The sequence below is a fragment of the Daldinia decipiens genome (genome assembly GCF_022478715.1).
Source record: "Daldinia decipiens strain CBS 113046 unplaced genomic scaffold F4813scaffold_21, whole genome shotgun sequence".
NCBI classification, from domain to species: Eukaryota; Fungi; Ascomycota; class Sordariomycetes; order Xylariales; family Hypoxylaceae; genus Daldinia; species Daldinia decipiens.
In genome coordinates this window covers 424,501-439,002 of record NW_026054564.1, presented here as the reverse complement: position 1 = coordinate 439,002, position 14,502 = coordinate 424,501, and the positions used below count along the sequence as shown (strand labels likewise).

The window sequence follows — 14,502 nt, the reverse complement described above, 5'->3', positions numbered from 1 at the left end:
TCTGAGCGAGCTGCAACCAACCCCCCCTTTACCTAGACCCCGGTCTGTTTTGTTCTTGGTACATATCGTTTCCTCGTTGCAAAACAATCCTACTTTTTGACATGTCGATTTTTTAAAGGGGGGCGGGCAGGGATGGCGGAGGAGATTCTCCAGTTGGGACCTATGTAACGATGTGGTGTTAGTGTGGTGTGGTGGTGACGGGTTACCGGTTTGTTGGGTATTTCCCCGCAGCTTTCTCCTCACCATTGGTAGTTTGGTACCTTGGTAACTGCGTTTATATCTTGCTCTTGAGATTCGAAGCAGGCCCCCGTTTGGGGAATTCATTTATTCCATATTGAAACGTTGGCCCTTTTTAGTAAAAGAAATATATGCTAGTAAGGAGGAGTACTTAGCCTCAATATTACGTACGGCTGAAATACATATGTATAGGGGTATCTCAGGAAACCCTGTTAAAGATGCAAGATCTAAGATTAGCTACCGGGTTTTATGGGGCTGTATTGCCCGTTTTGTTAACGCCAATAAGCTATGTATAAGTACTCTTTCGGGTTGCTATATATTGCTATGTACAATAGCTCGAGCTTAAAGGTTCTAGGTTAACTGGTTAACTAGGTTAGGTAGTTAATAAAATTAGAACATTAGGTACATAGCTCAACAGGTACCTACATACCTACAGTACGCCCCTTGAAATAATGTTATTTAGCGGACCCTTAGAGCTACTTCGATGCTGAGATCCTGAACCGTATGATTATTACCGCCCTATGAAATTATCATAGTTCTTCGAAAACGTTATTTCAAAGTATTTTATACTAGTTATAAGACCCTGGTATAATAGTTAAGTTGTTTTAAAGGGCGTTATTTTATTTAAAATTAAAGCCCTGTTCTGTATTGTACATACACACAGCTGAAATTTGGGCATACGCGCATAGCATGTAGGGATATCCCTTTCACCTCTTACACGCCGAGACTCTTACACGCCTTCCTGGTCGTTTGGTTTTTCTCAACTGTCTACGAAGTATAGTACCTATCGTATTACCTACCTAGGTCCATATCTATCCCATTCCTAATTTCCGTAGTTACCTAGGCAGAACCCCTAATGCTTCTTTTTTACTTTTAAACCCACCCGCTGCCCCTTATTACCTAACTCGTTCTTTTAACTCTCAATTCTGCATTGTTCCTTGAATTGAGACAGCAACAACAATGGCCTGGAAATGTCGGGACTGTAATCGAAGCTTCTCTCAGTGGAACGCACGGGAGCAACACCTCAACGCATTGGACCACCGCCCTCTTGACTTCGAGTGTCACTGCTGCTACAATGTCTCAAGCAGTGAGGAAACCCGTGGGGATCACGAAGTCGAGGACCATTTCTACTGCCATGACTGCGACAGGGAGTTCCAAACCCACAATAACATCAAGATGGTAAGATGAGACATTTGCTCTGTAGCTAACTAGTGACTTAAGGGTACCAGCAAAACTGACCTCGGTTCTAGCATCTTAATTCCCGTACCCACCGAAAGGGCAGGATCGCATGTCCTTTCTGCAAAACCAACTACGCTACCGCGACGGGCCTCGCGCACCACCTTGAAGGCGGTCACTGCCCCCAAGCTTCATTCCTGAACCGCGATGAGATATTCCGCGCAGTGAGGGCTAAGGACCCCACCGGAATCCTCTCGAAGAAGCTCATCGGCTGGCATGGTTCCTCTACATACGAGGCCTCGGACCAGACGTGGAACGGCCATGCCTTCGAGTGTTACTTCTGCCACCGCGATTTCGTGACACTCCACGCCTTGAACCAGCATTTGAATTCGTCTGCTCGTAAGTGATATAGCCCTAAGTCCTGCTTCGTGTAGCTGCTAGATTAGTATAACTGATATGTCGGCCCGAGTAAAGACCAACAGTCATTGTACCATTGCCCAAACCGTAATGCTTGCGGCCGTGACTTCAAATCTCTAGCCGCCGTCAGTAAGTGGTATTTCTAGCTTTCCCCTGGTCCCCAATCAGCTTATATCACCACACATGCTATCCCCCGAAGCCTATCTATTTGTGCATGTGTTCTCGCGAGAGGGCCTCGCCACTGTACCTACCTATCTATCTATGAGATATCCTCAAGTGGCCCCCCCTGACTTGTACAGTGAACCACCTTGAGAGCGAAAGTTGCGCCTTTACACGTTTCGAGAACGTACAGAGAGCCGCCATCAACCTTATCAGCGGGGACCGACGCCTCACATTTGGCTAAACGCCATGCCATGATGTTGATGGTAGTTTCGCCATACGATGTTTTACTATAATGGCTTCTCGTCGTAGACTCGACCCAGGTTTTGCACAACTTTGCAGCCCTGTATGCCATGCCATCGTATGTCTGGGTTATAGGGTATGATTACATGTCGAAACGAAGTCGGCAGATAAACTCGCCAGATTTTGACATCTTGGGATCCGGAGACGAGTCCGCAACCAATTATCTGCACAAATAAACGCTCCACTTGGCTTGGCACGGCTCTTCCTCAAGCACCGAAGTAACACGGGAGAAATATTGTCTCGGGGAGACCGGCCAGAAACTGGAGCTGTCATGTATTATGTGATGCAAGGTATAGTAGTTAATAAGAGCACTTGAGTACCTAACTTAGCACGCCACATTGTGTTTACAATCTTCCTACCTATAGTTTTGGGTCTGCATCATGATAATCGATACAACTGACGTAGGACTCGACTTCAGGAGAACCAACTTTATTCGTTCCAGGCTCCAATCATTTCCTCACGACATCGACTGTTATCTCTCCAGCTGTGCAATTCACATACAGGCAGCTGGACTAAGCGGGGTAACCCTTCGGATATGCGCAGTGGCATACAACACGTACAGTAAATTCCAAAAAGACGGATACTAACATCACATACACAGACCGGTCAAGGTCGGTTAACGGGTAATTATAAAGTATATATGTCATTTATGATATATATCCCGAAATTTTATACTGTTTGATTATACGGCTCGAAGGTATAAACACCAATGCCGTAGGTTAAATAAGGAAATGGTGGAGCTGTAAGATCCTGTCTGGACTGAAACAACGTGCTGAAAAGGGGACGAGGCGCAAAGACGAAAAGTGACGTACGAGATGAAGAGAGAATCAAAGAAACGGGGGTGCTGCTATATATATAGATGGGCGCTTGGACAACCATTGCAGTCTATTGATCGAACTTGGCAAGATAATAATCCAAGTAGAGGAAGCAGACAATCGGCTTGCGAACCATAGCCTCGTTACAAGGAGAAAAGCCTTCGACTTACGAGGTATAATAGATTAAAATTTTACTAAACCTAGGGAAAAATGAACTTCGAAAGTAAGCTTCCGTCCTCCAGGAACACTCGCTAGCTGGGTCGAGCAATTCTAACCAGTTTCGCAGGGCTTGTATGATTTATCTCGCGCGGGGAAGTCGACCGGGTGCTTATTGGAGAACCTATCATGAGTAACTGGGATATAGGAAATACCGTACGCGAAGGCGATACTGTACAAGTCTGGGTATTTAGTGGAACTTCTGTCTTAGATCCCGAGGAGCCAAACGGCAAGATCGAGATCATCGGCCGCCTCTTGTCACCGGTGCCTGCGGCAGAGGTCGGGACTATCAGATGTATTAGGCTAGATGTAAGTCTTACCCGCCGTTATGGGCATATGGAAAGGCCGAGAAGCGAGACCCTTGGACTAATCTCAACATATAGTATGTATCACACGCCAAAGAAGCGAATGGTAAGTGGATTCTTTGCGTTTCCACGATTTTGAGCCTCGAGGATTCTGCCAATAGGCGCTCTGCCGTCCTAGCTTGTCACCTTTCACTTTCCCCGTCCCTGCAGGAATAAGTGCTAACGTAAGATCTATAGTGAAGGTTCCGGACGTACCTCCGTTGTCCATGTAAGTCGCGCAAGTCGGGCGTACGAAATCTAATTTCATATGCGCCTAGAATGCACTAAGGCAATCTCTGACCTGCATGCATCGTACTAGGAAGCCGGCTACGGCACTGGTAGATCCCTGGCCGGCACGTACCGTCATCCCGAAGCACACGTTAAAGGACGGTAGTGCGGACTACGGAGCTGAGCTCGCTATCGTAATCGGGAAGACGTGCAAGAATGTGAGCGAGTCGGAGGCGTTGAGCTATGTTCTCGGCTATACGGTCGCCAACGACGTATCCAGCAGGGTCGCACAGTTTGCACAGAGCCAAGCGTGCTATTCCAAGGGCTTCGACGGCGCTTGTCCGCTAGGACCGGTTCTTGTCTCAGCAGCAGTGATGCCCGATCCCAGCATATTCACCATTCGAGGATTAAAGAATGGTGAAGTAGTGCAGAGCTCCGGTCTAAGGTGAGCACGTCGTCGTGAAGCAGAGCCAGGGGTATGCGCGTTAGGACCATAATAACTAATTCATCCAGTGATATGGTCTTCAGCTGCGCGAAGCTGGTGAGCTTCGTATCGCAAGGGACCACACTATCTGCAGGGACCGTTATCATTACGGGAACCTCTGCAGAAGTAGGCTTCGGGAAGGTGCCACCCGATTACCTTCACGATGGCGACGAGTTTGTGGTGGAGTTATGGCCTCATATTGGAAGTTTATATTCTGTGTTCGAGACCGAAAAATAGAGGTGCTCAGCCCGCATGCTGACAGCCACCGAGTTGTAGAGGCATCGGAGTAATATGCAGTGTAAGGATGTCCTGGAAATAAAATGTCCGTATCACGGCATTGTTGGGCCATGAGGCCTATGCAAATTATAGGGGTCAGAGACGCAAATGCAAGTTGTGTTGCCCAACAGGAGGTAATGGTGGGTCGTGGGATATAATCGTCCACATCTAGGAAAAATTTCGACAAATCTTGGGCATCACCGGATGTTGTTTCAGCCTCGTGAGATCGAGTAAGCCCTCCGACAGCGGAGCCGCATTTGGCATTTTCAATAACTCCGTAATGGGTTATTCGATCTCGTGCTAGCGGTCAAATTTGTATGCCGAACATCGGGCAAACAGAGTAGAGTACTCGATCGCATGTGCTGAAAAGCAATGCTGACTGGCTTAGTTTAGCTCAGATTCATTCGACGCCCGTGGACCGTAGCCTACCGCGTAGTATTTATTAAGATTGATGTTAATAACCTGAGCCTGACAGGGGTTCATATGCAATGGAACGTCCGGAGAACCGGATTTGATTGCCGCATGCAAAGAAAAGACCACGAAGCGACGTCGACTTTGGGGAGGGGGATAAAAAAAAAAACACCATCCATTACCTCGGTCCCAGTCAAGTACCATGATGTGTACACCGTCATGAGAGAGATATTGGCTGATACTCCAATGCATAGTGAACGCTATGTCCTTGCTTCCTGCATGACACCCTCAAGTCCACCGACTAGCCCTTAAAGTTTGGTTCATTGACGTAGTGCAACAAACACATATCTTAAAGCATTGGCCAAGGGATCCTTTCTGGAAGATGCGGAACCTATGGCTGATATCCCAATGGACAGCAAATCCCGTCGAGCTAGCCAGACATGTATATCAACCTTATTATATTCTTTATTAGTATTATTTTTCCTTTATAAAATATTATTAGCTCTGGCCGCTAAGACTGCTGAGATACCCGTCTCATAAATTCCGGGACTAGGTAAACACTTCAGGAAGGCAGTAGATGATTTTATTCGCCGGAAATAGGCACTTCTACAATTCTGCAACTTGGCGTGCCTGCAGAGCCTATCTGAAGTGAACCACGGTAGGCTCAGCCAGTGTCGTTCGAGTAATGTTCAGAACGCGCGTTAGTTGCTAGACCAAGTTAACCAAACGATAGGCTGAGCAGGGTTTCCTTGGATGTCAAACGGCTCCTATTCATTTCATCAGCGGAGAAAATCGGGAAGGTATACAATAACATCCCCATCTTCGATTGCGCAAGACATCGACTTTCAACTGAGTTTATTCGGTTCTCATGACCGACCATTGGTGCCGTTTATAGATCCTTGTGCCTATCAGAAATGGACACGCAGTCAGTATTCCCAGGGCTGTTTCCCGTGGAAGATTTTAGTATTAAACCTTCGCAAAGACGATGTTAATTCTTGATAGAGAGGCTATTTCGAAAGCTAGGTTATGTATCAGTAAATCAAATGACAAATCTGCAATATATTTTTCATCGGGTGCTGGTTTGCCCTAGGTACTTGGACGATGCCCTCAAAATATCATAGATGCCGAAACTCTCGTAGCGCCGTAGCTCGCTGTCGTAGACAAGGGTCTTAAGTCAGATTCGTCTTACTCAACCGGATTGGCCAGTCGTAGGTGACAAGGACCTGATTGTGCATTTGTTCCTCTTCTTGACCCCTGGGCAGACCAATAATAGATGTTGATATTAAGTCCTGCAAGAACGGTCCTATCCGTGATAAACCGCAGTGGAGCTGGAGCCAGTTTGTACCACGATAGCAATCTTTCGATGGTGATGTCACTATGTACTGTAAATGCCTATAGAGGGGGGAAGTGGGTTAGCGCCTTGCACCTCTTGGCATTGTGGGATGTTAAGAGAGTTGAGGCAACGGGTCCGTGGAACGTTAGATCACAGCTCTGGGGGAATGCTTTTACACTCAAGTCGTTCCCTAATACTAACACTACCCTAGCGCATACTTGAGCCATTTGTTGACGGGGACCAACGGTTTGGAACGGTTGGACGTGGTTCCTCCGGAGGCTCGTCGTATGAACAAAAAAATCGTTAATAGCGCCTTATTCGAATCATTCAGGAGAGGGCATACTTCAGGTGTCGTAGATGGCGGCATCTTGCTAATACCCGCGAGAAGCAAGGGTGACGCCGTAAGACGAAAACGACTATGGAAGTCGCTTTGATATCGAGTACATCCCAACACAACTCAAATGGTAAGTGAGGACCCAAGCCCGCATAAGAGAGAGCAATCAAACTGCCCGGTAGTGGCATTTGAATGGTATTTTTGTGAGGCTTTTCCAGCTGAAAGCCCCAGCAGCCCCAGTCTGGAGATAGCACAGCGTCACTCGACGCCTCCGGCCTTTTAGCTGCAACCTCCATAATGGTTTGTGGGACCTGCCAAAGGATCGAGTAAGATCGGTCGGAACCAAGGTTTATGCGTGATACTAATCATTATTCTTCTGACATACAGTACAACGCATGTAAAAGGGCATTGGGTGTGAGTGTCTTAGTCGTTGAATCCTGCAATTAGTATTGGCTCGGCAATCTCGCTTGCGATCGAAATTCGGTCTTGTCCCGGAACGCCGTATTTTGGTTCAGAGGACCGGGTGTTTTTTGAAGTTGGACTCATTACCGGATCTACACATGCCAACAAAGTCTCCACCGTACGGAGAAAATACTTAGGGTGTAAAAAAGTACACAGCAGGAATCCTACGATCTTCCGTCTTCCGTCTTCCGAGCGCCTCACACGCCAGCGGCGGTAAACCGATGATTTGAAGTATTACGTACTTCGTTGCGGAGATGGCGAAAGAAAAGAAAAACATGCCTGCAGAGAGGAATCGTTAAAGCAGCTAATATAGGCGGATCGACGGACAATTACATGCATTTTCATGCGGATCGTGCATGAAGATGTAAGAATGACGTTGGTAAGAACGTGGAGATATAGATAAACGAAAATCCAAATCTGCAGTAAAGGTCGACGGAGGGGTCGATGGCGTTTTAGTTTTTATTTTTAATTATTTAATCATTTTTTTCTGTTATTTGTTTAGGAATAGATGTAGAGGTTTGTATGGAGGTTTGTACCTAGGTAAGACTAAGATGGATGGCTGTTGGTATAAAAGTTTCAATCATCTTTTAACCGGATTATCCAAGTTTCCAGATAGTTGCATTAGGTCAGGTAGTTGAAGCTGCGTAATACTGGATACACTTGTGTAGATTATCAATGCTGTAGGTTAGGGCTTTTACATGCTTAGGGGACCTTCCTTGTCAGCTCTAGGTTACCCGTCTGCCCGCTAGTTCTAGCGGGCTGATTCTCAGGCGCGCGGTGGCCCGGCGTCTTATAGCTGGGGATTTTTTTTAGGTTATGCATATATCCGTCGTCTTGATAGGTGCCTCCTTCCTTAGTTAGGTAGGTACGTAGGTACCTAGACACACACTTATGTACCTAATGTATTGTCGGGAAATTTCAAGTTTATTAGGTTCAAAAATGCTTCCTTTTTCAACTTACAACCCATCTCCATAATTAATATATTCAGTCACATGCAATGGAGAATGAGTACAGATATCAGCACGCTCAAGTTGAAATCATGCTTAGGACCATGATCAGCAATAACCCCCCCTCATGTCCTTGATTCAGCCTGCTCGGCATCCCCTTGATAGCAATCCCGTTGAAATTCTGCTCGTTGTTTCTCCTTCACCGCCCAAGAGGACAAAGGGAACGATGTCGTTGATTAGGCCGCTCGCAGCCTGCTGATTGGAGGTTGGCACCATTATCAGAGCGCTAATTGTGACGACGACTAACATAGCGTTGCGGCGGTAGATGTTAGCTGGAGATGTGGATTCGGCTTCTCGGCTTTGCTCTTTTCTGTATCGTGGTCAGGGCAGCAGGGCTAATATCTGATCACGATGACCGCTACACCTCTATGCAACGAAACGGAGAAGGATTGGAGAAGTGACAACTTCTATGGTTGCTCAAGTGACTACCTACATACCTCATGCCTACATACATTATCTATACACACAAATCATATACACACAAACCAGAGCCTTGTCGCCTCCGCTTCCCATAACGGACAGCCACATACTTCTGCTTCGAGGCAGCATCTCCCGATTAGATACTAGCCTAACCCACTACGTAGGCATTGGTTACTCATTTGGGAACCTATCACAACTCATCAGACTTGTCAGATGCGGAGGGGGGGTAGGATAGCCCATTTTTGTCCATTCCGATGGGACAAGGAACTGATTGGATGCCATCGAGATGGGATCTAAGCACCATTATATATACATGCTGTTTACGGTAGTTTTGTATGTATGATCACCGTTGCTCTCGAGTAGACGAAGGTGCTTAGGCGATTAGCAAAACCTTTCCCCACTGGATATGGACCGTTGCCTATATCCTACCTGTATCATCAGTCGCATTCAACGGTGTGAAGCTCCATTGCCCCCCGCTTACTATCCGTGTTCCGAGCAAAGTGGGTTTACGAAAAGTAGCGTAGCAAAACAGATTCGTAAGAGCACCAGAGAATACAACGCTGATTCTGGCGACGAGACTACACTAGCAAAACCCTGGGCCTCATCGGTGTGGATATTGTCTATCTTGTCACTTTTCCCCTCTGCACGAAGGGCCGAAGAGATCAAAATGCTGGATCCACTTTTCTGATGATCTTCAGGACAAAGAGACAGGCTTGATCAGCTCTGATCGACAGCATGGCCTATCGCATGCAGTCCTGAAACATAAGGTCCCTCGCCGAAGATTTGACAGTTGCACAATGGCAGAATGGGCGGCGAAGAGACGCATGGCTTGAGATAAACAAGCAGGGTAGCAAATAATACATAGTGAGCACAAGTGCCGATAGAACCGAGCCAAGCCAAGCCCACTTGGAAGACCCCGGAGACAAAGGACGACAGAGAACTGTTGACGTATGTAGAAGAATCCAAGATAGGGCTTACCATCGTCCTGCAGAATAGTGGCGCCAATAGCCCCAAATTCGGTTTCGCTACCCACGTGCTCTGCTCACGTCGCATCGTCGACTTTGTGAGATTGCGAAATAGCTACGAAAGGGAAGGACAACGGGATAAGATAAGCATGAGGTGTCATACCGAAGTTCGGACGCGTCGGCCCGTTGGGGGCGTAGCTGACATCCGTTGATAATCGTTTATTGTCACTTATTTGGGGGTTCCGACAAAGCCATGGGAGCTCTTCTGATATGAATATTGGTGGTACCTATCAACATGTGCCGAGCTGATATTCGTTGCGGTGATGTCAGCTACTCGGTGGCCACTTCGTCTATCAAACGAGGGGGTTCTCGAAGGTCCATCCGCGAGTTGAGCTTGTGGCTGTGACGGTAACTCCCAATGGCGGCTTTCTTTCATGCCAACTTGTATGCAAACAGCAAATCACTTAACTAATCAATCTTGAAGTGCAGCTCTTCGGGTTGCCTTGTGGCCTCCCTCGCCGTCTCCAATTGGTTGGGGCATACAATTCTTACTGAGCCCACAGACCACAGGCTATGTATGTATTGTACCAAATGAGAGAGAACTCAGCTAGGCTAGGGTCTGCGGCGAGACCTTGCAGCTCTGTCATGTCAAGAGATTTCATCGCATTGAACAGCAGCATCATCATCATCATCAGCAGCAGCAGCAGCAGTGAAGAGACAGCTTGGATCTACCATGTCGTAAATTGCATTCACAGCAGGGCTTATCTCACTTATGACCTGTATACTCCGTAACGAGGACCTGGCTCCCTCAGCAACGAGCGCCAAGAAGCATACTCTATGCATGCAGTCAATGCAGTCATCCCTTCAGTGTAGCATACAGCTCTCCATTTGGAAAATGGATACCTGGCTGTATGCAAGCAGCTGGCTTCATCAGACCTGAAATCAGACCTTCGCATCGTTAGGACCTAGGGACATGTATCTATGGTGCAATATAGGCTATGGCACTATGTATGGTACTATGTATGGTACTATGTATACCACCGGCTAAGAATAGACATGACTGGAGGTTACTGATTAAATTAACCTAGTATTCTTATTATATTCTTATTATACATGCAGCCATGCGCGCAAGCAACTAACCTATAGCGATATCGACCGGATCCGTCAGGCTGGGCTAAGCTCTCAAGCTACTGTAGTAGACCCCTACTTGCGATCCTTTTCTCGTATAAACAGGCGATTCTAATATGGAAAACCATCGTGCATGCATCTTATTTCCCCTTGTTCTCTTCGCCGGTTTCCGTAGCCTCAATTCCTCCTCTCTCGTGCGTACCTCGTAGACGGCGCCTGCTCCCCGGGCTTCTGGCCACTGGCCCATGGGCTTTTTCACATCCCCCCTCATTTCTTCAATTCAACCATCCCCTCACGACGTACGTATGTGTTATACATACACGGAAGCATGTCGATGAGGTACCTTGCATAACATAAGGCTAGGTACAAGAGAGGGGGGGAAGTAAGAGTACGATGCAATTCTAGTCGTGCGCCTCGAGTAGGGTTAACTTTTGCGTGCGTCTGTTAGTGTCTGCGCACCAAGACATCTAGGCACCTAGGCAGGGCAAGGTAAGGGTAGGTATTATTGACATCGATACATACATCTATCCATGATAGACGGGTGTAAGCGAGAGAGGCTCTGCCAAATTTAGGTTAAGGGATTTGAAAGGCTTCGATTTATTCTTATTCTTACATAATATCATCGGTTGTCCATCAATTTATTTACATAACTACCCATTTACATGCCTAGGTTACCTAGGTAGGTAGGTAGGTAGGTAGGTTAGTAGGTTGCACGTTAGCACGTTTTAACGATAGGTACATAAATCCCGATAAGTCTATGGATTAGTAGTACTTGGAACAAACAAGACAAGACAAGACAAAACAGCCCTTTGTGATAATGGGACGATGGAGGAATAGAAATGGCCATCAAGGTTTAGAAATGTGATAACTATGGTAGTAGCCAAGTAAAGTACCGCATCGAGGCCAAGGGTTTTTACCATTTGCGTATAAGGTATCGTACAATAGATACGTTAGGTATGTACCTGCGTACGTATGTATATATGTATGTCTATATGTATGTATGCATGGGCATCTAGGTAGGCAAATAATCATACATATAATCAATAACCATACTGTATGTACCTATATACCTACCTAACATAGGAATTCGCTGTTAGCAAAAAATCCCGTTCCTAAAGTCCAGGTGCCTCGTGACCCTAAATCATGCCACACCGCTTGAATGCAACGGTATCTAGGTACCCATTTTCGAAATCCCATCTAGCTTTTTTTATTTTTTTTCCTTCAATTTTTATTTTTTTTTGTTTCTCTAACCCTTCGAAATAGTTAGCTCACTTTTCTTTTTTTTCCCTTCTTTCCTTTTCCCCTTTGCCCCCCCTCTTTCCAGTAAGTTACCTACCTACCTATGTATGCAAAGCCCACATAATATATTCTTAGGCTTTCTTTGACGAGATTGGGCAGCTTTTCCTGTAGCCTGCCCACGATGAAGTATTAACCACCCGATTCATCGTTTTCGTATTTTTAACATTTTTCTCTTTTTTTTTTTCTATTTCTTCTAGTTGCCTTCTTCGTAGCTCCATAGTTCATACCCCTGCCCCTGGCCTTAACCCTCCCCCCCTGTTGCCCTGTGCCCTGACAGTTGAGTCGGATGGCCTTGTCCTATCTGCCATCATCAGAAAGGGCTCGACTGCTTAAGCGTCTACCACCATGGGCATATATAAAGTTGGTCCCATCCCAACTTAAAATAATCCACCTTTCCTAGGGATATCAATAGTCTCACGTACTCGACAGAAATACTTAAAGGGCTCGTCTCCCACTCCATCGTACTTCTAAAGCCCACCTACTTATACAAAACTATCTTCGAGGAAGTAGGCTTGCTACAATAGACCTATTCTCATACGTACACGTACACGTACACATATACTTGTTGTCTCTTCATAACCAAGGACACACATTCTTCAACGATCTTCCATCTCACATAAAACTCGTCTAGTTACATAAAAAGTGACAAGACTCTTGATTAAGACACCCTCAAGACTCGAGCTAAGCTTCAACTGCTCTAAGCCTCTTTCGGCCAACTGTCCGTCACCATGTGCGTCAAGGAGCGCCAACCTCTCGTCGATGGCTGCTGCACGTTCTGCTGCAAGGCAGTCGACTTTGGCACCCACGACTACTGCGGGAACAACTATGCCTGCCCACGGTGTCCCGATTAGGAGTCCGTCACCCTTTCCCTCCGATGCAAGCTACGGGGCTAAGATCCACGGGCTCGGCTGCTGTCCTTTTCAAATCACCACATCTTTATCGTGTTCCCCATTGTCCTACCTGGCCTCGACGAGATCCCCCGGCAACGAATTCTTGGAGTCACTTTTTTGCTTCGGCGTTTTTATTTTATTTTTCTTCTCACTCTTTTCGGTTGAGCCTTTGGGTGGTTATCAACCGTATAGGATGCGGACAGGGAAGAACCGCCAATGGAGGAAAAGTTTATGAAAGTTTCAACGCAACAACCTACCACCACTACTATTACTACTACTACGCCAGCATCGCTCGCAAACTGAATCAACTCACTTACACCAGTGACTCAAACTTGCTCTACTATCTTTACATACTGTATACAGAGTACCGACAACTCCTTCACCTGAGTCGCGCCCCGCATGCAAGGCTGACGATAAGACGGCACCTGGTCTAGGCGTCTGCAACCCTGTCTCGACGGTATCTTTCTTTTAAGGTTGTCGTCTTAAACTGGGATATGAGAGAAGAGGGCCTGCTTTGGTTGTATTACGTATGCTGCATACTGCAAAATGCACTGTAACTCCTCGTTACCATACGTTTGACCATCCCCCCCCCTCCTACTCCTCCCACGCACCTTGTTCGTTATGGCTCACCTCGACTCCATGCACCCTGACCACCCCCCCGGTTCTTCATGTACCACTTTCGTTGTTGCATTTGCGCTGGTTGTCTATTTTATTACTGCTTTTTATTTTTCTTACACGCATCCTGATTTGGCATTCCTTTGTTGGCTTGGGATGGGGACCCGGATGCAAACTGGAGTTCATATGGAGCAACGCGCAGGGATTCCAGGTATTGCTTTTTTTTTGGTGTGACATTTGGGCGCTGCAAAGAGTTTAGGAACTGAATATCATGTGTAAGGGCGCAGGGTCTACGGGCATTTTTTTCTCCATTATTCTAGGTATACAGTACTGATAGAGCTATGGTGTTTCTTTCTTATCCCCCCCGCGCCGTTTTTTCCTCCCTTCCACTGTTCCTTGAAAGCTGGCGGGTAGATCCCGGATGGACCCGCAAATCGCAGCGGGATTTCTCTTGCTGGTCCCTGGTCTCTTTAGTCGGGGCGCGACGATATACCTCCTGGTTATACCCACATTGGTTGGATATGAGATCTAAAAGCAGACAGCCGCGGACTGGGGAATAAGTGGTGTTTTCTAAGCTTATTTACGATGAGAATTGTCTATGGGTTAGTACATTCTTTGCGGAAGAACTAGACAATGGCCAGGGGGAAAACGACTACTACCGCCCACCGGAGTGTCTCGATTTGCATAGGAAGTAAATGTCTGGGAAGGGAAATTGTTTTTTCTTTTGCGGAGAAACGACATGGAGAGTGTGTGGTTTCTATCCATTTTCTTATATTGATACCTTGTCACGCGGGTAATTTGGGATGATTATGCTTATTCTCGATGATACCAAGGCATGTTATGAGAGTCAGATCAATCAATGAATGCATTTAGTTATGATACAATCTATCATACCCCGGAATCCCATCTTTTCTCCCTGTTCTTATGTGACCCATCCTTGCTATTCAGGCCTTATGATCCCCGTCTGTCTGCATGTTCAAGGT

At 46.5% G+C, this 14,502-nt stretch overlaps 2 protein-coding genes across 2 annotated transcripts; both read left to right on the top strand.

Annotated features, from left to right (window-relative positions):
* The first annotated feature begins 613 nt into the window (after positions 1 to 613).
* F4813DRAFT_124285 (uncharacterized protein) lies at positions 614 to 2,453 on the top strand. The gene is made up of 5 exons (XM_049238631.1): positions 614 to 1,012; positions 1,074 to 1,416; positions 1,488 to 1,812; positions 1,888 to 1,959; positions 2,130 to 2,453. Exons 2-5 carry the CDS (start codon positions 1,198 to 1,200, stop codon positions 2,231 to 2,233), a joined length of 720 nt encoding a protein of 239 aa, XP_049098705.1. The 5' UTR covers positions 614 to 1,012; positions 1,074 to 1,197; the 3' UTR covers positions 2,234 to 2,453.
* Positions 2,454 to 3,452: 999 nt separating this feature from the next.
* Positions 3,453 to 4,616, top strand: F4813DRAFT_390446 (uncharacterized protein; the record flags this gene model as incomplete). Its single annotated transcript, XM_049247019.1, has 5 exons — positions 3,453 to 3,632; positions 3,707 to 3,734; positions 3,866 to 3,896; positions 3,987 to 4,340; positions 4,409 to 4,616. The coding sequence occupies 5 exons, from the start codon at positions 3,453 to 3,455 to the stop codon at positions 4,614 to 4,616; spliced, it is 801 nt and encodes a 266-aa protein (XP_049098704.1).
* Between the last annotated feature and the right edge of the window lie 9,886 nt (positions 4,617 to 14,502).